Source organism: Strongylocentrotus purpuratus, unplaced genomic scaffold (assembly GCF_000002235.5).
Source record: "Strongylocentrotus purpuratus isolate Spur 01 unplaced genomic scaffold, Spur_5.0 spur5_scaffold_21, whole genome shotgun sequence".
In the NCBI taxonomy this organism is placed as follows: domain Eukaryota; kingdom Metazoa; phylum Echinodermata; class Echinoidea; order Camarodonta; family Strongylocentrotidae; genus Strongylocentrotus; species Strongylocentrotus purpuratus.
Window position 1 is genome coordinate 22,393,929 of NW_022145607.1, and position 26,864 is coordinate 22,420,792.

The window sequence follows — 26,864 nt, forward strand, 5'->3', positions numbered from 1 at the left end:
ATAGAATTTTAAGATATTTTTTACTTCTTTTTTAATAATTTTTATCATCTGGAGTATAAACTAAAAAGAAGGAAAAAAAAAAAGAAGGAAAAACTGCAATATTGTTGCTTTAGTAAATGACATGCAGCCGCGGACCCAGGATCTTGTAAAAGAGGGGAAGATTTACTGACGAGCAAATAATATTTTTTTAATTCGTATCAAATATATACCACTTAGGTTTCAAACGAGGGTACGGGCCGGTTGTGCCCCCATCCCCCTTAAATCCACATGTGATGGCATGTGTCCTCGATTCGTGACCATGGACTTCTATTATTGTAATCCACTTTCTGATTATCCCTTCCGAAGCTTTAATACGAAAGATCACTTCATGTGCAAACTTTTAAATAACCTTTAAGTTTTAAGTATAAGCTTCAAACAAACATTTAATAATCATCTGCTCACACACCTTTTCGAGCTTTATGCATACGATTATTTCATAATCAGTTTAACTAATTATCTTCAAAATAAGTATTGCACTCATAGTGAATGTCATATAGCTATATATAAATCATTGTCTGTCTAATAAATACATCATAAATCATTATCAATTATGTTCTACTGATATTGGTCAGCTAAATCAAATGGAGGATATTATCTTTCTGTCACTTTACAGACGAAAAAAGGACATCATGCATTTCAAACACCATTCATCTCTTTTTCCATCATTGGTCATGGCTTTTCTCTTGCCATTGATGCTTCAAGCCTTCCAAGGCGACTCGATGGAGATTGTATCCTCAGGATTACATACAGGAAGCGTTCATCAGGGATGTTACCAACACGTAGAGCAAAGAAAAGCTGACTGCAGGTACAGAGGTCTTGATTCGGTTCCTCAAAATCTTGCAGAAGACACTAAGAAACTTGATCTGTCTGTAAACATGATCACTGTCCTCCAGAATTTCTCGTTTGAGAGATACCCCCTGATCACCGACTTGAATCTTACAGCTAACGACATCAGAGTGATAGAACCCACCGCTTTCCACCCTCTCAAGAAGTTGGTGAAATTGTTAATAAATTACAATTTCAATCTTGTGCTCCCAGTTACAGGCTTATTCAGATGGGCCAGTAAGCTGACCTACCTGTACCTGACACGATCAAACTTGAAATCCCTTCCCAACGACATCCTAAAATGGAATCAACACATAGACGACCTGGATTTAAGTTACAACCTCCTCAATTTCATTAATATCAGCACTTGTGGCTCAGTAGAAAATGCTTTCTTTAATGCTAATCAAATTGAACAGCTCACAAAGGAAACTTTCACCTATGCATGTCAAACTGATAGTCTGCACCTTAGTGGAAACCCCATCAAGTTGATTGATCCCATTGCAATTGCTGAACTACATACCCGCTCACTGTTTCTCGGACGTTCCAGACGCCACTCTTGGACACCCGAGATGCTAAGAAACCTAACAATCGGAATCTCTCGTTCGCAGATCAAGTGGCTTATAGTCAGTGCTGTTAATTTAAGTCTTTTCCCGCAAGATGTCTTTACTCCATTGCGAGATTATTCCTTCACTCGTCTTGGTTTCTCCTACAATAAAGTGAATGTACTCTATCCATTCGTCTTTTCGAATCTGACGCTGCTCGATCAACTCGATCTCAGTTTTAACAAAATAGCTACGATCGAACCGAACTTTTTTGACGGCATGCAGGCGTTGAAAGTGCTGAAAATAGACTATAATGTGGTAAGGAGTATAAATACTTGTAATCATACTTGGACAATCAACCTCATTGAGTTGTATTTATCAGGGAATTCATTGACAGAAATTTCGAAATTTGCATTCCTTGGTTTGCAAAATGTAACCCTTTTAGACTTAAGCTCTAACAAACAACTTGCTGCTATTTATTTGTCATCCTTTACAGGACTAAATAACATTCACACCATTGATTTTTCAGGATGCAGAATCATGTATTTGCAGTTGTACACTCCGATTTTAAAGTCGCTGCGTATGGAAGGAAACAAAGTCTATATTTTTGAAAATCCTTTAAACCCTGGGATATCCTTTAAAAACTCGATGAATCTTGTTCATTTGGACATACAAGAAACACGAGTTTCGCCCATTAATCTGTGGGATTCAGCCACACATGTTTCTCTTTTCGAAGGACTGTTCAACCTTACTATATTGGATATGAGTAAGAATCCGCGCATTGGCAAATACAGCCTGCCACCTGGGACCTTCCATCACCTTTCTGCTCTACAGGAGCTCAGTTTAGATGACTGTGCTATTTCCAACCTTCACCCTCTTGTGTTTACAAGTTTAGAATCACTTCAGAAGCTGAACCTATCAGGTAATAAACTTAACCAGATTCCTACTGGTTTACTCACAGGATTAGGGCAAATACGAAGTATTAAACTTGATGGAAACATTCTAGCATACCTTGATGATGGAACGTTCTTGAATAAATCAAGGCTTACAAGCCTTTCATTGGCAAACAACAGGCTAACGGGTCTAAACGAGAGCACATTTAGACCAATATATTCTTCTCTTTCACTGGTAGATCTTTCCAAGAACCCACTTGTTTGTACATGTGATCTCGAGTGGCTTCTAGATTGGCTGAATCAAAATGGAACAGTAGGCCTCGTCAATGAGAATCAGACTCTCTGTGCAGCAATCTCATTGGCTCCTCTCCGTGAGAAACCTTTACTTAATTTTAATCCCACTGAACTCTGTCGGTTCAACTATGCCATCTTCAGTTTAATTCCGATTGTCATCGTCTTCTTGGTTGTCTTCCTCCTGCTCGTCTATCACAAGCGATGGAAGCTGAGGTACAAACTCTTCCTCCTAAAACTGGCGGTCATTGGGTTTAGGGAGAGGCTAGACGCGCGCAACCATAACGACTATGAGTTCGACGTAAATATCATCTCCTATGACGATGATGAAGAATGGATACGCGAAAATCTGAAACCAACTCTGGAAGACCAGCTACCACAGTTTCAAAGGAACGTCTTTGGTGACGCAGACCTCATACCGGGTATGTACTACTTGGATGCCGTTGACTACGTCGTGAGCCGGAGTTACAAGACCATCATTCTACTCAGCAGAGCCGCTGTACGTGATCGCTGGTTCATGCTCAAGTTTCGTACGGCCATGGATCACGTGAGTGATACCCAGACCGAATTTGTAGTCGTTGTCTTCCTCGAAGACATCCCAGATGATGAGATACCTTTCTTGGCGAGGTTGTTCCTCAGTGACGGCAGACCTTACCTCCACTGGACAGAGGATGTGAGAGGTCAAGAATATTTCTGGAAGGCATTAGCAAAGAATCTGACCATCAACCTAAGGACCAACGATCTGATCCCAAATGAATAGAACCAGTATGGCAACACTTGTCGAAATAAATACAATATTAAAAAAAATGATGATAAGAGTTGTGTAGCTTAAATCCCGGTTCGATTCCCAGTATACATATTTTTTCAACCTTTGCAAATATTTCAAAATAGAGGACAGCAATGGGGTGCTAAAGCTACTCAACCATTATCCCCTCATTCTCTTTTGCGATATGTATATACAATGTATATTCCAATTCAATTTATTTCCTCAAGGTTTTTGGGGGAAAGTCCATCCTTTTAACCCTAAATAACCAAAATATCTATAATATCAAAACAAATTCAGTAAGGACCGACATTTGTTCTTATTCCTTGCGGGATTCCTTGCCCTCAGAAAGGGTTGGTTTCTTTGGGGTTTTGGGAAGTTCACAGTATCACGATACAAATAATTCAGAATCTGGTGTCTTTAATCAAAGTTTCATTAGTACTTTGTTCCTTTATTTTAATTTTAATACCATAGATTCTCAACGACCTTCTTTTTATTTCTTTCTAAAAGCCATAATAATAAGGCCTAAAATAAAAACTTGTTGTATTGCCCTTTGCGACCGACCCAAAAACCTTAAAAAACTACGATCGACATTTTAAACCGTTTTTTTTTAAATTTTAATTAATGAATACAAATATATGTATTTTGTTTGTTTAAATGGGATATAAATGCATAAAATCAAATTATTCCAAAATTATCACTCTTGCAAACCATGGATAATTATGAGGTGAAAAAGATATCAATGGAATGATGACGCTGAAGCACATATATTAAAGCATTAAAAACTGAGAAATATCAGCTAAAAGAGAGCGGGAAAAGAAAAAAAAACATTCAAATCTGAAAATATCGGCCCAAACAGGGCGACAAAAAAAAAAGTTATAAAAAAAAAAAAAAAATCCGACCGACCGACCCATGTTTTGGCACCCCAAGGGCAATACAACAAGTTTTCATTTTAGGCCTAGCAGAGTTGCTTATCATAAACTGTGCAGTAAGATCAAATATATTCGTCAAAACTCTTTGTGCCCTGGTTGATACCAGAGCTGAGGCTGAACTTATAATTTGAAGCTTAAAAAGCATTATACAAAAGTGAATAGTAGCATTATCATAAGAAGCAGCAGCAGCAGTAGAAGTATCATAATCATTATCAATTTCACAATTAACAGATGTCAAAATAAAGATAGCGACTATGTCTTTAGATTATCATATTTTATATTTTACATTGTCATGTAGAATATTGAATTACATGCCATATTAGTTAATACAAAAGATTGTGATAACAAAAAATGTTATTTGTTGATTGATTACTTTGTGTTAAACTGCATTTTGTCTCTGCTGATTATGTTTTTTGGTAAAAATTCTATCAATGTTGATTGTAATTTTTATTTATCTATTTTTGTCAAAACAAATTGCCATTTTTGTATGCACTCTACCATTGTAAAATCATCGCACAATTCGGCTATGTCGCAATGTTTTGTTGTTGTTAATCTATCAATAAACCATTTATCTTCACCATACCACTACTTTTATTTTTATCATTACTGTTATCAATATCATTATTATATAGAATGAGTGTTAAGCACAAACCATCATCTTCTGGAGCCAGAAGTGCATACATAGTTAATACCCTTCTGGCTCTAAACAGATACAGTTATCTATGGAATGGCTCCATTTTCTTTTGGAGAAATCATGTCTTTAGCGTTAATACAGTATTTCAAGATTTATCAGTCAACAAGAAAAAGGCATACCCTACCTTTTGGATTACTTCCTCAAAGGGTGAATATTCTATGTGAGATATTCTTTGCTGTGTGTGTGGTGTAGAATTCACAGAAAAGGTCATAATTATGTTTATAAATCACAAAACAATGATATATAGGGAATTCCAAAAATAGAGTCGGGCATTATGGCTAAATTCTGAGTACTGAGTACTGGTAATGCCGGTGTATATGTGAGTGAGAGTGTGTGCTTTCTTTAGGCCGTTTGATGTATTTATTACCATCTGAGGTTGTGTACACAAATCTGTTACAGTTAAATTGTACACGAGGTAGACAAAGGGTTCTCATGATCATTAAAAGTGGACTATACTTTCTACACAATTCATTAATTTGGAAGGCATTAAGCAAAATTATGTTGTGATATAGAGGAAAGGCCAGAAATATCTACACACATGAATTCTATCAAGCATCTATATCATTGTACCAAGTTGTCTTTCATCTCTAGTTTTCAAACTAAAAAAAAATACTGGCTCAAACATTAACAAATTACAAAAACATGTATCTCTACATGTATCTCTACAATCTCTACAATACTACAAAATTATACGATACACTAATGACTATATACTAATGTATTTTTAGAGTAATCAGGTGCAATAAGGGTAATAAAATGCTACTTTGTATTAAGTGCAGTAGGGTATATCACTATATTCATATAGAAGCTGGGCTATGTAAATGTCCATATTATTATTATTATTATTATTATTATTATTATTTTTATCATTAAATATCAAAGCCCAAACATGTATGGATCCAATCAATGTGACAATAAAAGGTAATACATTAATACTGAAAAGGAAACTGTACCAAACATTTTAATTACTTGCGTTTTTTTTTTCATTTTGACGCAGAATGTAGACGAGAACCAAGTCAGGTGACCGTCTGATTAAGTATTAAGGTTAAGTATTGTCAATGGGAGTTATGGCCATTTTTTAGGGTAGTCACAAGTAAATTATGAAAATATCCAGGCTTTGATACAGGTCTAATAGGTGTGCTCCTTTATTTGGGGCAGAATTTCCCCAGTATCTCTAAAGCTTGTTTCACTTGATGAAGTATTTGAGAGTACAGCCATAAACTTCCTTGTAGACTACCGTCTGGTGAAACTGTTTAATATCGGTTTTGTTACAAACTAAGTTCTTATATCGATTAAAGAAAGCGCCTGGTACATAAAGCGGAAATATGTATTAAAGGGATTGGGTATCTTTGCCTCAGATTCTAAACAAAATCCTGGATTTAGCTCATGCTGCAGTCATAATTATAACCTTTTAGGTTAGTCAGAAATCTCATGACTTTTACAAGCTGATCGCCTGTCTTATTATCAAGATATTTATGATTGGAATTCGACATTTTAAAAACCGTTTTCCCAGCGGTTCTTTTTATAACACTAGTCTATTGGGGAAAATGAGTATGGTAATTACAATGAACGTAACTGCAACCGCCCTTTCCAAGATAGCAATACGACGTTGGGCCAACGTCGACCATGGTCAGCAAGATTTTTGGCTGATAAACGGTGGATATTGGTTGGCTATACGGCGTTGGGCCAACGTTGGCTAAACGTTTGGCCTTTGTCTCCATTTTCACTGAAAAACGGTGATTATTGGTTGGCTATACAACGTTGGCCCAACGTCGTATTGCTATATGGGATGTTTCCTCCCCTGACAATGCTATCGATATAAAACCTAGATAAACCTAGTTCTAAAATAGAATAAAAATCTGCTGATAAGCAGATTAGAATCTTAGTGTTAAATTAGGAAAAACTAATGCATTTATGTAAGAAAGTAAGTTAAACTAATTCAAAAAAATATTTACATTCAGAACTTTAATCACAGTCCCCTCCCCCCTCCCCCTCTCTCTCTCTCTCTCTCCCTCTCTCTCTCCCTCTCTCTCCCACTCCCCATCCCGTCCCGTCCCCGCCCCTCCCTTCCTCTTTCAGCATATTGGATTATTTTGTATGTGTGTGTATGTGCATGTAGTTGCTAGTGCGGTTGTTGCCCCAGTCCAGAATCTGACCGATTTAATTTTGATCTCAACCACACCTGAACCAATGCGAACTCTCCCTACTTACTGGACTTGCTGCCAGCCGAAGATGGGGTGATCAAAATAAGGACGCCCGGCGAAAAAATTAGCTGGGCTGGTGAGCGTATGAGTTTGTTGATAACGGCATCTTCGGCGGCTTGAATCAATTGTATGGAATATCAAGAACCGGCCAGGTTCTGGGGGGTGTTTCACAAAGATCCTAAGTTGAACTTATCTCTCAGTTTGACTTAAAAATTATGGAAAGCCATTAGCATCTTTGAAAATATTTTTTTAAAGTTATTTTGAAAGGCATTAATTGTTTATTCAAATCATTCATATTTTCTATCATCAAGGAGATTTCATGTTCTGGATGTGGAATTTATAAAAAGTCTAAAATACTTGAATTTCTGCTTTTGAATATATTTCATTTTAAGACTCCAATGGCTGTGCATAATTTTTAAGTCCAACTTAGAGTTAAGTTCTACTTAGGATCTTTGTGAAACACCCCCCTGGACTAGTTATACACCTCAGTCACGCCAAAGAAACTGACACAAGATCAATTAAACGTTTGCATTACCCCACTGGCGTACTAATGGGGGGGGGAAGGGGGGCTGGGGCAGTTGACCGCCCCCCCCCCCCAAAAAAAAAAAAAAAAAAAAAAAAAAAAAATTAAACGTGGTTTATTTCTAATTCGATACCTGCAGTGAATTACAAATGTTCCTGAAATTACATGATTTTCCGAGTTTTGTTTCTCATTTTTGCCCATGGTACCCCCCCCCCAAAAAAATCCCCTTTTTACATAGGCCAAGTGCCCCTTTTCTTTTCTAATAACTGTCCTTTTCCTCTCTGGTGAGTACATCTTTTCAGGGGCGAGAAATTCCCCTTTTCACCTCTGATATGTTTGCCCTTTTTTTTTTACTTTGACTCGTGCCCCTTTTCCTCTTTAATAAGTGTACTTTTTCCTTCTTAATAATAACCCCTTCAATTTCTCTTAAATGCCATTTTTCACCTCTGCCAAGTGCCCCCTTTATTTTGACACATGCCCATTTTCCTTTCTAATAAGTACCATATTTCCTTCGGACAAGTGCCCCTTTTCCTTTTTTATATGAGCCCCTCCCTCTTTTCAAAATGCCCCTTTTAACATCTGATAAATGCCCCTATTAAAATCTGATAGGTGCCCTTCTCCTTCAACAGATTCCAAATTTCCATTCTCACAAGTGCCTTTTTCCATTTCGAGTGTCCCTTTTCAGGTGCAAGAAGAGCCATTTTCACCTCTGAAGGCTCTGATAGTTGCCCTTTCTACGTTGAAATAAGCCCCTTTTCTTTTCTAATAACTGTCCTTTTCCCTTTTGATAAGTGCCTACTTTTCCTTTCTCCATAAGATGCACCATCAATTCAAGGCGACTTAGAGCCCCTTTTTCTTCAATTTTTCCTAAAGCTCGCTCGCATTTATAGATGTTATAATTATGTTACTTATAAAAGCACTTTTCAGTATTTCTTCATTAGATTGTGCTAAATATTCATCAGGGTTTTTGTTGTTGTCTTCTTTATAAGATGTAATTTTTTGCACTGGGGCCTCATAAATCTTAAATTGTTTGCTCGCTCGCTTCGCTCGATCGAAAATTAATATTCAGACCATCACACCCAACTGCAAAGTATGTAGGTTAATTAAGCAGTCACTCTTGTACCACGTCAAGAAAGAAACCAATATTGATATAATCCCTGGTAGTGTAATCACAATCATGACGATTAAGGGGTATATACCAAATGTCTAAAAAATGGTGTAGGTTTTGTTGATGTTTCCCTCTGTAGGTGCCTTTTTTTTGCTGGTGCCCCCTCCTTATTTTTGAAGCGCCGCCCCTGCATTATGCTACTTGGTGGTGATAAAGATGTTGTTCTGACCTCAAAAAAAGATTTTGCTCATTACGCCACTCCCTGAGGGAGGTTATCCGGGGGTGGTTGTCCAGGGGGTAGGTGTCCTAGAACCGCGTGTAGTGGGAGTATGTGTTTGCGTTTGTGAAAGACAGAGAGAGGGGGAAGGGTTGCTTTCGACATCCCTGGTAGTCAGAATCCACGGCGAAGCCATACAAAAAATCCGAAGGCAGAAAAATTACGCTAGTCCGAGAATAATGACACGAGGGGCGGTTTCAGCTACACTCTTCCATCTTAAACAATTTCATGAATGAATTTATCATCATGACTAGTTTCCAGGATCATGTTTTGCCCGACAAAAAAACATCTTCAATCTATTTTTATAAAATCAGATAGGAAAGGGATAGCGATCATTAAACAAGTCTTTAATAATATTGACAAAATCAATAATAATAAGAATGATAATAACAATGATAATGATAAGAATAATAATTAAAACAGTTATGATAATACTACTACTAATAATAATAGCAATGATCATCATCATCTTCATAATAAAGATAACAATAATAACGATAATAATGATAATAATAATAATAATAATAATAATAATAATAATAATAATAATAATAATAATGACAATTATAAGAACAAAAATAAGAATAATTTCTGCGGGAAACGCGTGCTCCTCCTCGTTGCCCCCCTCCCCCCGCCCCACACTTCCTTAATTGGTTTTCACAATTGAAGCATTCATTTTAATAATTCATTCATTTAACAAGAAATGAATTTAACCGTGTACACACTGACCAGGAAGGAAACAGTAAACACCCTGGCAGAAATGGCAGAGGTTAAACTCAGCAAATGTCATATTCCGTGAACTGACTTGAGTGTGCAGATAGCAGAAGCTACAAGTCAGTGATTTGAGTCGGGTGTGCTTTCATTTTACCTGCTTACCAATTCCACGTATCTCAAGTCGTGTGTAATTTCCTGGTATCCAGAAAGTAGAGGTACGTTACAATTTCAAGATATTTTCACTACTTTTTTATTATTTTTATCATCTGGAGTAAAAAGAGAAAGGAAAAAAAGAAGAAAGACCGCAATATTGTTGCTTTAGTTAATGGCATGTAGCCACGGACCCAGGATCTTGTAAAAGAGGGGAAGATTTTCTGACGAGCAAATAATATTTTTTTAATTCGTATCAAATATATACCACTTAGGTTTCAAACGGGGGTACGGGCCGGCCGTTGTGCCCCCATCCTCCTTAAATCCGCATGTGATGGCATGTGTCCTCGATTCGTGATCATGGCCTTCTATTAGTGTAATCCTCTTTCTGATTATCAATTCCGAAGCTTTAATACGAAAGATCACTTCATGTGCAAACTTTTAAATAACCTTTAAGTTTTAAGTATAAGCTTCCAACAAACATTTAATAATCATCTGCTCACACACCTTTTCGAGCTTTATGCATACGATTATTTCATAATCAGTTTAACTAATTATCTTCAAAATAAGTATTGCACTCATAGTGAATGTCATATAGCTATTATATAAATCATTGTCTCTCTAATAAATACATCATAAATCATTATCAAGTATGTTGTACTGATATTGGTCAGCTAAATCAAATGGAGGATATTATCTTTCTGCCACTTTACAGACGAATAAAGGACACCATGTCTTTCAAACACCATTCATCTCTTTTCCCAACATTGGTCATGGCTTTTCTCTTGCCTCTGATGCTTCAAGCCTTCCAAGGCGACTCGATGGAGATTGTATCCTCAGGATTACATACAGGAAGCGTTCGTCAGGGATGTTACCAAAATTTAGAGCAAAGAAAAGCTTACTGCAGTAACAGAGGTCTTGATTCGGTTCCTCAAAATCTTGCAGGAGGCACTAAGGAACTTGATCTGTCTGGAAACAACATCACTGTCCTCCAGAATTTCTCGTTTGAGAGATACCCCCTGATCACTTTCTTGAATCTTTCAGCTAACGACATCAAAGTGATAGAACCCACCGCTTTCAACCCTCTGAGGAAGTTGGTGAACCTGTTTATAACCTTCAATCCCCGTCTTGTGCTCCTACCTACAGGATTATTCAGATGGGCCAGTAAGCTGACCTACCTGGACCTGTCATATTCAAACTTGAAATCCCTTCCCAACGACACCCTAAAATGGAACCAACACATAGACTACCTGGATTTACGTTTCAACAACCTCACTTTCATTAATATCAGCACTTGTGGCTCAGTAGGACATGCTTCCTTTTATGCTAACAACATTGAACAGCTCACAAAGGAAACTTTCACCTATGCATGTCAAACTGATAGTCTGCACCTTAGTGAAAACCCCATCAAGTTGATTGATCCCATTGCAATTGCTGAACTACATACCCACTCACTGTTTCTCGGACGTTCCAGACGCCACTCTTGGACACCCGAGATGCTGAGAAACCTAACAATCGGAATCTCTCGTTCGCAAATCAAGAGGCTTATAGTCTTTGCTGCTAATTTAAGTCTTTTACCTCAAGATGTCTTTACTCCATTGCGAGATTATTCCTTCACTCTTCTTGATTTCTCCGGCAACAAAGTGAATGCACTCTATCCATTTGTCTTCTCGAATCTGACGCTGCTCGATCAACTTGTTCTCAGTTATAACAAAATAGCTACGATCGAACCGAACTTTTTTGACGGCATGCAGGCGTTGAAAGTGCTGAAAATAGATTATAATGGGGTAAGGAGTATAAATACTGGTAAACATACTTGGACAATCAACCTCACCGAGTTGTATTTATCAGGGAATTTATTGACAGTAATTTCGAAATTTGCATTCCTTGGTTTGCAAAATTTAACCCTTTTAGACTTAAGCTATAACAAAAGACTTAGTATTATTCGTTTGTCATCCTTTACTGGACTAAATAACATCCACACCGTCGATTTGTCAAGATGCAGTATCTCTGTTTTGCTGTTTAACAGTCCGAGTTTAAAGTCGCTGCGTATGGCAGGAAATATCCGTTTGATAATTGTAAGTCCTTTTTACCCTGGGGAAGTCTTCAGAAACTCATCGAATCTTGTTTATTTGGATATACAAGAGTCACAAGTTTCGTCTTCTGATCTGTGGGATCCAAACACAAATGTTTCTCTTTTCAAAGGACTGTTCAATCTTACGACATTGGATATGAGTAAGAATCCGAACATTGGCAAAATCAGCCTGGATAATAGGATCTTTCGAAACCTCTCTGCTCTACAGGAGCTCAGTTTAGATACCTGCGCTATTTCAAACCTTCACCCTCTTGTGTTTACAGATTTGGAATCACTTCAGAAGCTGAACCTATCAGGTAATAACCTTAAGCAGATTCGTACTGGTTTACTCACAGGGTTAGGGCAAATACGAAGTATTACCCTTGATGGAAACATTATAGCATACCTTGATGAAGGAACGTTCTTGAACAACTCCAGGCTTACAAACCTTTCATTGGCAAACAACAGGCTAACGAGTTTAAACGAGAGCACATTTAGACCAATCTATTCTTCTCTTTCACTGGTAGATCTTTCCCAGAACTCACTTGTTTGTACATGTGATCTCGAGTGGCTTCTAGATTGGCTGAATCAGAATGGAACAGTAAGCCTTGTCAATGAGGAACAGACTCTATGTGCACCATTATCATTGGCTCCTCTCCGTGAGAAACCTTTACTTCATTTTAACCCCACTGAACTCTGTCGGTTCAACTATGCCATCTTCAGTTTAATTCCGATTGTTATCGTTTCCTTGGTTGTCTTCCTCGTGCTCGTCTATTACAAGCGATGGAAGCTAAAGTACAAACTCTTCCTCCTAAAACTGGCGGTCATTGGTATAGGGAGAGGCAAGACGCACGCAACCATAACGACTATGAGTTCGACGTAAATATCATCTCCTATGACGACGACGAAGAATGGATTCGCGAAAATCTGAGACCAACTCTGGAAGATCAGCTACCGCAGTTTCAAAAGAACATCTTTGGTGACGCAGACCTCATACCGGGTATGTACTACTTGGATGCCGTTGACTACGTGGTGAGCCGGAGTTACAAGACCATCATTCTACTCAGCAGAGCCGCTGTACGTGATCGCTGGTTCATGCTCAAGTTTCGTACGGCCATGGATCACGTGAGTGATACCCAGACCGAATTTGTAGTCGTTGTCTTCCTCGAAGACATCCCAGATGATGAGATACCTTTCTTGGCGAGGTTGTTCCTCAGTGACGGCAGACCTTACCTCCACTGGACAGAAGATGTGAGAGGTCAAGAATATTTCTGGAAGGAATTGGCAAAGAATCTGACCATCAACCTAAGGACCAATGATCTGATCCCAAATGAATAGAACCAGTATAAAAACACTTAAGGTAGCTTAAATCCCGGTTCGAATCCCAGTGGAGATATTTTTTTTTCAACCTTTACAAATATTTCAAAATGGAGGCCAGCAATTGGGATGCTAAAGTTACTCAACCATTACTCCCTTATTTCTTTCGAAATATGTATATACACTGTATATTCCAAATCAACTTGTTTCTTCGAGGTTTTTGGGGGAAAGTCTATCCTGTTAACCCACAAATAACCAAAATTACTACTCTTAAATGTATAATATCAAAACAAAATTGAGTAAAGAACGGCCTTTTTTTCTTTTTCCTTGCCCTCAAAAAGGGTTAGTTTCTTTTCACATTATCAAGTTCACATTATCAAGATAAGAATAATTTAGAAACTGCTCTCTTTAATCAATATTTCTTTAGTACTTTGTTCCTTTTTCAAACTTTTCATACAATAGATCCTTAATGATATTTTCTTTCTTTTTTCTTTCAAGAAGCCATCATAGTAACAAAGGTGCCTATCATAAACTGCGCAGTAATTTAGGACTAGATCGAATGTATTCTTCAAAATTCTTTGTGCCCTGGTTAATACCGGAGCTGAGGCCCGGCTTATAATTTCAAGCCTAAAAAGCATCATACAAAAGTAAATAGTAGCATTATCATAAGTAGCAGCAGCAGCAGTAGAATGTATCAACATTATTATCATTTTCAAAGATAACAGATGTAAAAATAAAGATATCAACTATGTCTTTAGATTTCATATTTTTTCTTTACATTTTCATGTAGAATAATGAATCACATGCCATATTAGTTTATACAAAAGATTGTGATAACAAAAAATGTTATTTGTTCATTGATTACTTTGTGTTAAACTGTATTTGTCAATGCTGATTACAATTTTTGGTAAAAATTCTATCAATGTTGATTGTAATTTTTATTTATCTATTTTTGTCAAAGCAAATTGCCATATTTGTATGCACTCTATATCATTGTAAAATCATCGCACAATTCGGCTATGTCGCAATGTTTTGTTGTTGTTAATCTATCAATAAACCATTTATCTTCACCATACCACTACTTTTATTTTATCATTACTGTTATTAATATCATTATTATATAAAATGAGTGTTAAGCACAAACCATAATCTTCTGGAGCCAAACGTGCATACATAGTTAATACCCTCCTGGCTCTTAAGAGATGATAAGTTATCTATGGAATGAATTCATTTTCTTCTGGAGAAATCGTGTCTTTACAGTATTTCAAGATTAATCAGTCAACAAGAAAATGCATACCTTACAGTTTGGATTACTTCCTCAAAAGGTGAATTTTCCATGTAAGATATTGTTTTCTCGCTTTTTCTAGGACGCACTGTATAGGGAATTCCAAAAATAGAGTCGGGCATCATGGCTAAATGAGAGTATAGGATGACCTTACAATTTGGATTACTTCCTCAAAAGGTGAAAATTCCATGTAATATATTGTTTGCTGTGTGTGTGGTGTAGAATTCACAGATAAGGTCATATTTATGTTGATGCATCACAAAAACAATGATATATAGGGAATTCCAAAAAAAGAGTCGGGCATCATGGCTAAATGAGAGTATAGGATGACCTTACAATTTTGATTATTTCCTCAAAAGGTGAATATTCCATGTAAGATATTGTAAGATACTGTCATAATACACGAGGATCGAGCAAGAATACCGACACAGATGACCCGACACAACAACGTATTTACCTGTGTCTTTATAGCTCCCTCGACGAGACGACTCCACCCAACGACCCCCCCCCCCCCTCTCTCTCTCTTTCTTTTACTCCCACTCCTCCTTTCTCAGGCTCTTACCTGCCCTCTCTCCTCTATTTCACCCCCGTTTCTTTTGTTTCCCTTTTCTCTTTTTTCTTCTTTTTTTTTACTTTCTTTCCTCTCCTCCCTCTTTTTTTTTTTCTCTTTCTTTCTTCTCTTTTCTTTCCTTTCTTTTCTTTTCCTTTCTTTTCCTTTCTTTTCCGTTCTTTTCCTTTCTTTTCCTTTCTTTCTTTTCTTTTCCTTTTCTTTTTTTCTTTTCTTTCCCTTTCCCTCTCTTTTCCCCCCTCCCCCTTTTCTCTTTTGTCCCGACGGCAGCGCAATTTTACCGACAATACCCTGACAGGTGGGGGGGGGGGGGGTGTCGCACCCCCCCCCCACACACCCCCCTTTGGAGACGACCCTGTGCACACCCAACCCCCACCCGACCCATCCCCGGCGTGCCACTTTATCAAGACCAACGTGCTTAAAGGGATTGTTGAGTGCTATTGCAGAGGGCGCTACACAAAATATTTTTTTGTGAGATAATGAAAAACTGACTGTCAAATTTGAAAGAATATACAATTTAAATTACAAAATGATCTTTGTTTGATCAAAATCGGTTCAGAGATGGTTGAAATTATCCATAAATATAACGATTTCTAGTGTACCACCACAAATATTAGATAATTTGAAAAAGCCGTTGAAAAAAACGAAGTAGCGCATTTTACGTCGTATTTCAGCCAATACCGATGTTGGCTTTTTTGATGGCATTTCCGTGTTGGTTATATTACGCACAACAAGCCGGCTCATGCACTAGAAATGTCATAGATAAGAATAAGAGCAATAACCATGCACTTTGAAGGCATTCGCGGTCTGAAAACAGAACTCAACTATCCCTTTAATGGTGGGACGGATAAATTTACAACTGTATACATGTTGCACACACAGCAGTGGCAAGGTTTAATGAAAACATCAAATAAAATATCAAAGTATTAGACAACACGAAACATATTTTAATTATAAAAGTAGCGGAGAATAATGAAATGGGTGCATGGGGGGGGGGGGAGAAACAACGACAATAATTAGGCAGGGGAATTAGAGGGAGAGAGAGAGAGAGAGTGAGATGAATAGAGAAAGAGGAAAAGAAGTATAAGGAGGGGAGGAGGGGGGGGGGGGGGGGGGGGGGGGGGGGGGGGAGATAGACAGATAATGTTGAATCTGTTCCATTTTTCTCTGTGATAGGTGAAAACTATGGTGGCCCTGAAGGGACATCGCGAATAGACTAAATCGTGAAAAATATGCGATAAAATTCACGATATCGTCAATTTTATCGCATATTTTTCACGAAGAAATTCACGAAATTGACGATATCGTGAACTTTATCGTGAACTTTTCACGATGAAATTGACGATATCGTGAATTTTATCGTGAAAAGTTCACGATATAAAGTTCACGATATCGTCAATTTTATCGTGTACTCTATCGTGTACTCTATCGTGTACTCTCCTGACGGGCGCTTCGTAAACAAAACCAGCCCTAGCTGGGGGAGACAGAGAGAAGGAAAAAAGGGAAAGGGAAAGAGAAGATAAAAGGAAAGAAAGAATAATAAGAAGAAAAGAGGGAAACGGGGGGGGGGCGAAGGGCTCTTGCCTCCTCCTCACTCCCCCCCCCCCGCCAAAAAATAAATAAGGAGAGAGAGAAGGGAAATGGAAAGGGAAAGAAAATATAAAAGGAAAGAAAGAAGAGGAAGAAGGAATGAGGGAAACAGGGGAAGGGCGAAAGGCTCTTACCTCCCCCCCCCCCCCCCGCCAAAAAATAAATAAGAGAGAGAGAGAGAGAGAGAGAGAAGGGAAAGGGAAAGAAAGAAGAGGAATAAGAGGGAAACAGGGGAAGGGCGAAAGGCTCTAACCTCCCCCCCCCCCCCCCCCGCCAAAAATAAATAAGAGAGAGAAGGGAAAGGGAAAGAAAATATAAAAGGAAAGAAAGAAGAGGAATAAGAAGGAAAGAGGGAAACGGGGGAAGGGCGAAGGGCTCTTGCCTCCTCCCTCCCCACCCCCCGCCAAAAAAAAAAATCAGAGATAGAGAGAGAAGGGAAAGGGAAAGGGAAAGAGAAGATAAAAGGAAAGAAAGAAGAGGAAGAAGAAGAAGAAAAGAGGGAAACGGGGGCGAAGGGCTCTTGCATCCCCCCGCCCAAAAAATAAATAAGAGAGAGAGAGAGAGAAGGGAAAGGGAAAGAGAATAAAAAAGAAAAGGAAGAAGAATAAGAAGAAAAGAGGGGCTCTTGCCTCCTCCCCCCCCCCCTCCCGCGCCAACAAATAAATAGGAGAGAGAGAGAGATAGAGAGAAGGGAAAGGGAAAGGGAAAGAAAATATAAAAGGAAAGAAAGAAGAAGAAGACGGAAAGAGGGAAACGGGGGAAGGGCGAAAGGCTCTTACCTCCCCCTCCCCCCTCCCGCCATAAAGGGAAAGAGAAGGGAGAGAGGGAAAGAAAATATAACAGGAAAGAAAGAAGAGGAAAAAGAATAAGAAAAGAGGGAAACAGGGGCGAAGGGCTCTTGCCTCCTTTCTTTTCTTTCTTTTCCTTTCTTTACTATTCTCCCTCTTTTTCGTTTTTCTCTTTCTTTCTTCTCTTTCCCTTTCCTTCTCTCTCTCTCTCTGTCTCCCCCAGCTAGGGCTGGTTTTGTTTACGAAGCGCCCGTCAGGAGAGTACACGATAGAGTACACGATAGAGTACACGATAAAATTGACGATATCGTGAACTTTATATCGTGAACTTTTCACGATAAAATTCACGATATCGTCAATTTCATCGTGAAAAGTTCACGATAAAGTTCACGATATCGTCAATTTCGTGAATTTCTTCGTGAAAAATATGCGATAAAATTGACGATATCGTGAATTTTATCGCATATTTTTCACGATTTAGTCTATTCGCGATGTCCCTTCAGGGCCACCATAGAAAACGTACTCATTATATAATAGAGCTAGGGCATGTACCCCTGGTAATTTATTTTATTACATAACATTTTTTTCTTCTTTCAGTTATCTCCAGGATACAAGTCATTTTGGTGAGGACAAAATAATAAATGCACATCATAAACTTGTTTTTCGTTTGTTTGGGGCTTGTTTCGTTTCCTTATATTACATAATTTAGCTGTCTTCACGCATATCTATACAAAAATTATTATACACTACATAGAAAATCCAGCTTTAAACTGAATTGAAGTACAGTACATCGGAATAAATCTGATCAACGAGAAAATAAAAATATTGAATGATAACATTGTCATATCATTATACAATTAGCCCTAAAAACGAGCAAATCGTCTGTTCATGGGCAATATTATTGTCTTCTTTTGTCACCAAATATATTTTGGGGATGGCGGGAGAAATTAATCTTCAAATTGTTGCCATCAGAAAGAGGCAAGATCCCGAATCCGCTGTTGATGTCTTAAGTTGTTATGCCGACAGAGGGCGGCAAAACAAAACCATTCCATGGACGTATCGAGTCCGTATAAGTTGAGATATGATGAACTTGACTTGATGCCACCCCGCCTCCCCTTTCCACCCCCCCTCCCTTTAAAACAAAATGAAAGTCATTTAGGCGTAAGTAAGTCTTTATTGGCACCCTGTATTTTTTTTTTTTTATCTCCTACCCCCTTTCCCCGCCCTCTATTACTCTCTTTCTTTTCCTATTTCAATCCTGGATAAAATTGTGATAACTGTTAGCTTATCTACACTTAGATAATTTCAAGTTTGGTGGCTTCATTTACAATCATGTTCTTGTCGTCTGTCTGTCACTCTACTTTCCACCCACTATGCACCCAGTGACCCATGTTAGTTCTTAATTTAGGCAAGTAGTTCTAACATGTAGCCTATACCCAGACAGAGGGGTGTGTATGTCACCGTATGGCTCCTGTGACATAATTCGTCGCTGTTTTCACGAAGTGACGGTAGTGAAAAAAAATTGCATTCACTTTGCGTTACGATTTTCCTCACTTCCGTCACTTCGTGAAAACAAGGACGAATTGCTCAGCAGTGATCTCATAACATTTGAACCCAACACTATACCGAACCCTTACCTAAACCATATAACCTAGAACCCATTCGCAACCCTAACCTTAACCCTTACCTTATAGTTTTCACGAAATAAAGCCTAAACTTCAGCAATAGGCCTATATATGCCGGTTTACTAACATATTCAATTTGCCGGTACATTTTATAAAGACAGAGGTTTTTCTTGGCTTGCCTACAGCTTGCCCGATATTTCACCAAGTAACGTTTGCGGAATTCTGAATATTGTAGTTTTTCATTGGTAACAGGTTAATGGAATAATTTGAATATGTTCGTAACATGACGGCGGTCTATTCTCGCCTGAGCAAAATATGTAGGATTGCCAGACAGACCAACCGTTTCTCATGGCCGAATTCTGAATGTCAAATTCTATCATTAAAATGACCCTTTTTCCCCCAATGGATAAGATTACCAATTGCCCCATTCTTATTATAATTATGATATCTTTGTCTGATCACTTATCTCTCATTTCTGCAACAACGAGGTCGTGGACACGCCCACACCAAAGGCCCTTCCCTCTACTTTCTCATGCTAGTTTTCTTTCAGACTCGAGTGGCAACTGCAAGTACGAAACATGTTGATTATATATTGAAAATATTGCACTAATATGCATATGAATATGTTATAAAATAAAATTTAAGATTAACCTGAGGAATATTTGTAGTAAAATAGGAGCATCAGTGTGCATTTTGCATCATAACTCATACTTGCCTTGATACGAGGCTAGTAGCAAAGTATGATTTCATAAACAAACACAGTAGTCACAACTCACATGATCACACTTGAGTTTCGGCCGAAACGAAAAGAGAAGAGGAAGCTCGACAATCATCATGAAATTTGCTATAGTAGGTGCAACAGGAAACTCAGGACTATGCACAGTAAGACAGGCGTTAGATGGAGGCCATGAAGTAACGTCTAGTGGAGCCAGACGTAGTCTCAGTGGAACAACCGACGATTATAGAGACTGAAGCTTTCGGTCTAAGCAGATTGCAGGTACAGTGAGCGAACGCGCATAGTGAAAGTGCCCCGAGCTCTCCCGGTAGTTTGTAGGCCATACACGCCATGCACGCGGGGGGGGGGGGGGGGGGGGGGGGGCTGCATGACCCTTGGGATGAGAGTCAATCAGACTCTAGGTTTACAATACACTTCTCTGTTAATTATCTACGTTTTTTATTCATTATTGTTAATTTGTATTATAATAATTTATGTTTTCTTTGTTTATGTTTAGTTGTTAATTTGATTCAATTATTTTGCATATTTTAATTTAATGTTTTATTATCTTTTGTTACAGGATTTTGTTTTGTGATATAATTTGTATATTTTTTATTCAGTTACAGACTTTCTGAATAACGACTGTTTAGGCTGAGAGAGTTACCGTGTTTAAATAAATAAATTAAATGCATATATTGGAGCGCAGTATACATGTACATGGAGTCGGGCTAACTGGGCTCAAAGACAGCTCGACCCAGCTGCAAAAACGGTCAGTTTTTGCAGGTTTAGGGTTAGGTTTAGGGTTAGGGTTAGAGTTAGAGTTAGGGTTAGGGTTGAATAACAAAAACTGATTGTTTTTGCAACTGAGCTGGGCCAAGTTGTCTTTGAGCCAATTTAGCCTGGATGCATGTACATGTATGTACACTGTTATGACTTGTACGGTGAGTCCGATCAACAATAGATCTATACGGCAACGTATGTACTTTGAGTTATCTGTGAAATTGGAGAATTTAGTATCTCGTTTGACATTTTTGTCTTCAAATGACATAATGTTTATGTATATGTGGTTATATACATTTCTGGACTGGAATTATAATATACAAAATGAAACTAAGTCTGCGTCTAGAATCTGCTGTTTGACTGTGAACTTTGGTAATCTTATCAGAAAATCTGTCTCAAACTGTTTGACTCTAATTAAGTAAACACTTTACACATGAACTTCATTAGATAAATTACAAGGTCAATGTTTTCCAGGGAGGTGATAGACTAAGAGTGGAAACTCTAATTTATTCAAACACATGCGTGAGTTCTATAGCGTAACAATGGGATGCGTAACATTCCACTTGGCTTTGAAGTTCCATGCTCCGTGCCGCGCTCTTCCACTGCCGGGAATTTCGGAGGCCAGGCACCAGTTTCACATTTATTTAATTACTGGCAAAATTTCAGTGTAAATTATAAACTCTATATGGGGATTGTATTGGGATTAGTGCATCAAACAATTTTTCAAATTTAGTAATCCACCCTTCCTATAATTTGTGTGCTAGAGTTGGTAAAAGCAAAATTAGATCCTGACAAAAACTCAATGTTTTAGGATAATCTGATTATATCCGCATGTTTTAATGTTCCTTCATTTAATCCATGATTTACAATATTTGATAAATTTAATTTTGCTACTGCGTGTTTTCACATATTTTTTTTTTTGCAGTTGAAAAAAAAGTATGAAATTACAAAAGTTAGTGTTCGTTTGTTCGACAATTGATGCTAAATAATAAAAGGGACAGCGAACATTTGCTGAGATACCATTTTCTGAGATACCATTTTCTGAGATACCATTTTCTGAGATACCATTTTCTGAGATACCATTTTCAGAGATACCATTTTTAGAGATACCATTTTCTGAGACCTTTTTCCGAGATACCATTTTTCCAAGCCTTTTACCATTTTCTGAGATACCATTTTCTGATGTAGGAATTCTAAATCCTGATATTTCATGCGCTCTTTTATCTCACCACCTGGTCAACAGTTGCAGATTAGCTCATAACGTTTCGGCGGCTTGGAGCATGGGGTCAAAGGAGAGCGGCTTGAATCCACTCCTTCTCTATCACCTCCCTGGGATATCTTAACCGTGTTCATAGATTGATCACACATGTAGATCCAATCAAGACCAGAAGTAGGTAAAATATTTGCAAATTAAGCCAATGTGTTGCACAAAATATTATCCCATCAATTGGTGCGTATTGTTGTGTGCAGTATTGCATGTGTGGCAAACATGTGACCTTGCAGGGAGGCAAAGAAAGCAACCAAAGAGTTAATTCTGTGCTATATCTATGTTTGAATCATATATCATTATATTCCCAATTTCCCGTACTGCATGTATGTGTAGGTCGTTGAAGGAGATGTCTTCTCGGCAGAGCCCATAGGAAAGTGAAAAGTATGCCGCAGACCTGCCGCAGACCTGCCGCAGTATGCCGAAGTATGCGGCAAAGAGAAATTTTGCTGCAGACTTGCCGCATACCAGTATGCCACAGGAACAGTCTGCGGCAGATCTGCGGCAGGATGAAATTTTGCTGCAGACTTGCTGCATACTAGTATGCCACAGGAACAGTCTGCGGCAGATCTGCGGCAGGATGAAACTTTGCTCCAGACTTGCCGCATACTAGTATGCCACAGGAACAGTCTGCGGCAGATCTGCAGCAGGATGAAATTTTGCTGCAGACTTGCCGCATACTAGTATGCCACAGGAACAGTCTGCGGCAGATCTGCGGCAGGATGAAACTTTGCTCCAGACTTGCCGCATACTAGTATGCCACAGGAACAGTCTGCGGCAGATCTGCGGCAGGATGAAATTTTGCTGCAGACTTGCCGCATACTAGTATGCCACAGGAACAGTCTGCGGCAGATCTGCGGCAGGATGAAACTTTGCTCCAGACTTGCCGCATACTAGTATGCCACAGGAACAGTCTGCGGCAGATCTGCGGCAGGGCGAAACTTTGCTGCAGACTTGCCGCATACCAGTACGCCACAGGAACAGTCTGCGGCAGGTCTGCCACAGGAAATCCCATTAAAGTCTAATAGGGCCAATTGAAACCAATCATCTCATGCATATTCATTATTACTTTACACGTGTGACAGAAAAATACATTTATCATGATTTGTTAAGCAAATTAAGACAATGCACATCATTTTTGTGATTTCTATTTTCCTTTTGCCATTATTAACCAATAGATTATTTTGTCTGATCATGTTACAATTACATTCACGTTTAAGCAATAGATATATTGATTACTAACCAAGAAACTATGATTACTAACCAACAAACAATATACATATTTAGTATATAGATGTGTACGAGCCTGTGTCACTTTAAATGTTACTCTTGAATACACTTCAAATGATCAATGTGATGAAGTTAATACAATTGAGAATAGAATATACCTAATTGGTAATATCGACATACATATTGGTAATATCGATATTGCCAATATTGATTATGAAGTTTCAGTTTATCACTGGTTTTTCTACATGCATACTTTATTGCCACGTACTGGATATGAAAGAGTATGCGGCAGGTCTGCAGCAGGTCTATATGAGATATGAATATTCGTGACGAAGAGTCTGCGGCAGGTCTGCAGCAAGTCTGCGGCAGACCTGCCGCAGACTCTTCATCGTACTGAAAGAGTATGCGGCAAGTCTGGAGCAAGTCTGCGGCAGACCTGCCGCAGACTCTTCATCATACTGAAAGAGTATGCGGCAAGTCTGCGGCAGACCTGCCGCAGACTCTTCATCATACTGAAAGAGTATGCGGCAAGTCTGCGGCAAGTCTGCGGCAAAACTAATTTGCATGTGAAAAAGATGACTGTCTGCGGCAGGTCTGCCGCAGGAGTATGCGGCAGGCTCATTTCTTTCCTATGGGAGAGCCTTCAACCCCACTTTGAGGGATGTGATGCGGTGTTCTCCTGCCTGGGGTCACCGTCACTCATCAAGAGTACAACCATCTACTCGGCTTCTATGAGGGCCATCATCACGGCGATGAGAGGTGCTAAGGTCAAGAGGATCCTCATGATGTCATCCTGGTATATCAAAGGTCAGTATGTGGGGCTATGGTGAACTGAGGCCAACAGTGACAAGACTTTTGTCAACATTTACATCAACGGAACCAAAGTTGTGAGATGTTGACATGGGTTTCCTTTGTCAACAGTTTAAATAAACAGCTTGGCTTGTTGAAGATCAGAGTAGTCTTGAACCTTGCAGATTCTTATTTTATCTCTACAATATTCCTTACACTTGCTGCACCGAAGATGGCGCTATCTAGAACTTGTATGTCCAGTCTAGGAACATTTTTGCTGGGTTTACTAATTTTAGGATCATACCATCTTTGGTAAGTAGGGGGAGATCGCATTGCTATGGTGGAGATTGTTAAAATTCAATCGGCAAGATTCTGGATTAGTTGAAGTGTAAAACATATGAGGGATCACACCATCATCTAGCAACAATTAACGATATACTTCTTAATACGGTGGATTCACAATCCACATTGACACCAGTGATTCAACAATCATAGATCAGTCAAGTCAACTATCATTGTGTTTTGTTGTTGTATTGTTATAAATCTTTCTGCACATTTTGCATCTCAGTTGATCCCGATGACGACCCTGGTTACATGGCTCGTTGGGTCGTCCGGTCAGTGCTGAGTAAACCGTTAGCTGATTTGACCGTCATGGAACAGTTTCTGGAAGACGAGGGTCAGGACATAGACTACACCACAGTCAAACCACCTATGCTCATTGATGGACCCAGTAAAGGTAGGCTATCTTAGATCCAAAGCCACTTAGATGGACCCAGTAAAGGTAGGCTATCTTAGAAAAAAGGCCCTATAAAGGGCAAGTCCACCCCAAAAATAACTTAATTTCAAAAATCACACAAACCAATAAAAAAAGTTTGAGCAAAATTGGGTAACTAATAAGAAAGTTATGAATTTTTTGAAAAAGTATGACAAAACTATAGAACAATGGAAATCACTACACAAATTGCCAATTTGGTTATCAGTTTGTGACGTTATATTCTCGCTATTTATCAATTGCTTTATATAGTTTAATCCCATTAATTTCTCTTTTTGTCCCCCAAAACTTGATTTCCCCATGCCTTTGCCCAGGTTATATGATTTGTATCATATCGCGTGCATGACATTTCACAAAATCTTTTATGAACTTTGAAGAATTGATACTATTTTCTGAATATTGTATATTCATAATTATTGATTTATATGTAAATAGTTCATCAAAATTCACATTTTTGATGATTTAACTAAAAAAATTACTCTAGATATTAGTGCATCCACACAAACACATATAACTACCAATCTAATTTGGATGCTGGTGTGAAAAAATAAGATTCTTAGGGGGAAGTATGAAATTTATATTATCAATATAAAGAAAACAATTAGTCGATAGTGAAGACATGACGCCACAGACTCATGAGTGAGTTTCCAATTTGTCTCGTGATTTTCATTGTTCCATAGTTTTACATTTCAAAAATTCAGAACATTCTTATTACCGGTAGTTATCTGATTTTGCTCAAGTTTTATGCAACCAGGTCCTGGATCCGAACCTAAAGACAGAACATGTTCATATACGAACCAAAATCAGTTTGAGCTGCACTCAACGCAGACTTCTTGACATACTTTGAAAAGAGAGTTGAATATTACTTTTAATTATGTCCATTTTATCTTATTGATTGCAGGTCAAGAGATCATAGTCGAGATCGGTCGTGAGTTTTGTGACACTAAGAACAAAAAGATGTCGAGAGCAGACGTTGCTAGGTTCATGCTAGCGAACGTCAAGACCGAAGAGCACTTCAAGAAATCTGTGTCCATCGGAATCAAGAAGTAACCCATTTCTTTGTCTTTTCTCATTTATTAATCATTCTAAAAGCGATTCCTAATTATTGATGTCAACGTTTAGCATGTATAGTAGACGCTTTTGTTAGGGTTTTATGTTGGGTTTTAGGGTGGGGTAAAATGTCTGGTCCAGGGTTGAAATAAGGAATCTGGTAAATGTAAGAACAACAAGGAGAAAATGTTAAAGTATTTTTTTTATTTGAGATAAACAAAGACTTCATTTCATTGATTCGTAAAATGTTTTGTTTGACTCAATAAAATAGCCTATGGAGAGCTAAAACGTTTTGTTGTTAAAAAGTGTAATAAATTGAAGCGGAGCAGTTTCCGCAGGGGCAAGTTTTGTACAACCGCCCCACGATATATTTCATCATAGATATGAGATGGGAGTTGCAATGGAGTTTAATGATAGGTGTAAGTTGAGGGTTTGGTTTAGTGATGTCAGGGGTTGTCAAGTAGTTTTAATTAAATGTAATGTTAATTGTTATTGTGTTAAGTGGGGGCACGCTACAAGAGTCCTATCTCGCACCCCAGGGCAACGTGTCTGACACGGCCGGTTGTAGCAATTGCTCCGAAGATCAAGATACTAATCTTGATCTAAGGAGACACGAATGAACGAACGAACGAAGTAGTTGGTAAACAACTCTTAGACCATGATAGCCATACCTTTTTGTTTACTGTTGCAATTTAAAACTGTCATACTTTTAAAGCATTGTTATGTTGTCATCTGAAATAGGATTAAATGTACATGTAGTTGTAATAAATTATGTATTGTAAATTCATCAAGTTTTTCATTTGAGAAGAACTTGTGATACAAATTACCTGGACCATGGTCCCATTCTTGGCTCAAGATTTTGTGGTGTTCATTAAAATAAACAAATTGCTGGATGTGTGAAAAGGAAAACGAAAAAAATTAAAACCTTGGAACCTTGAACAGGAGATTAAAAAGGGTCCAGTGACTCCAGTTCACCTCCCCCACCAACAAAAGGTTCATTAATAAATGATTGAGCTTAAAATAAGGGAGGGGTTCAAATTGAAAAGAAAAACGTTGACT

General features: G+C 38.3%; 3 protein-coding genes across 3 annotated transcripts; all 3 read left to right on the forward strand.

Moving 5' to 3' along the window:
- Positions 1-658: 658 nt before the first annotated feature.
- Positions 659-3,941, forward strand: LOC576391 (slit homolog 3 protein-like). Its single transcript, XM_030995445.1, has one exon. The coding sequence runs from the start codon at positions 669-671 to the stop codon at positions 3,348-3,350; it is 2,682 nt and encodes an 893-aa protein (XP_030851305.1). The 5' UTR covers positions 659-668; the 3' UTR covers positions 3,351-3,941.
- Positions 3,942-10,686: 6,745 nt separating this feature from the next.
- Positions 10,687-14,427, forward strand: LOC576454 (slit homolog 2 protein-like). Its single transcript, XM_030995446.1, is given in 2 exon segments — positions 10,687-12,862; positions 12,865-14,427. Coding segments are annotated over 2 exon segments (2,679 nt in total). The 3' UTR covers positions 13,368-14,427.
- A 5,609-nt stretch (positions 14,428-20,036) lies between these two features.
- LOC576533 lies at positions 20,037-26,723 on the forward strand. The gene is made up of 4 exons (XM_030994235.1): positions 20,037-20,084; positions 23,833-24,001; positions 24,552-24,719; positions 25,657-26,723. The coding sequence occupies exons 1-4, from the start codon at positions 20,037-20,039 to the stop codon at positions 25,803-25,805; spliced, it is 534 nt and encodes a 177-aa protein (XP_030850095.1). The 3' UTR covers positions 25,806-26,723.
- The last annotated feature ends 141 nt before the right edge of the window (positions 26,724-26,864 follow it).

Bases quoted from the DNA above. Each gene is read 5' to 3' on its own strand.
- LOC576391 (XM_030995445.1), top strand. From the start codon at position 669: ATGCATTTCAAACACCATTCATCTCTTTTTCCATCATTGGTCATGGCT.
- LOC576533 (XM_030994235.1), top strand. From the start codon at position 20,037: ATGAAATTTGCTATAGTAGGTGCAACAGGAAACTCAGGACTATGCACA. The intron at 20,085-23,832 runs GTAAGACAGGCG...TTCCTATGGGAG, and splicing joins GAAACTCAGGACTATGCACA to AGCCTTCAACCCCACTTTGA. The intron at 24,720-25,656 runs GTAGGCTATCTT...TATTGATTGCAG, and splicing joins CATTGATGGACCCAGTAAAG to GTCAAGAGATCATAGTCGAG.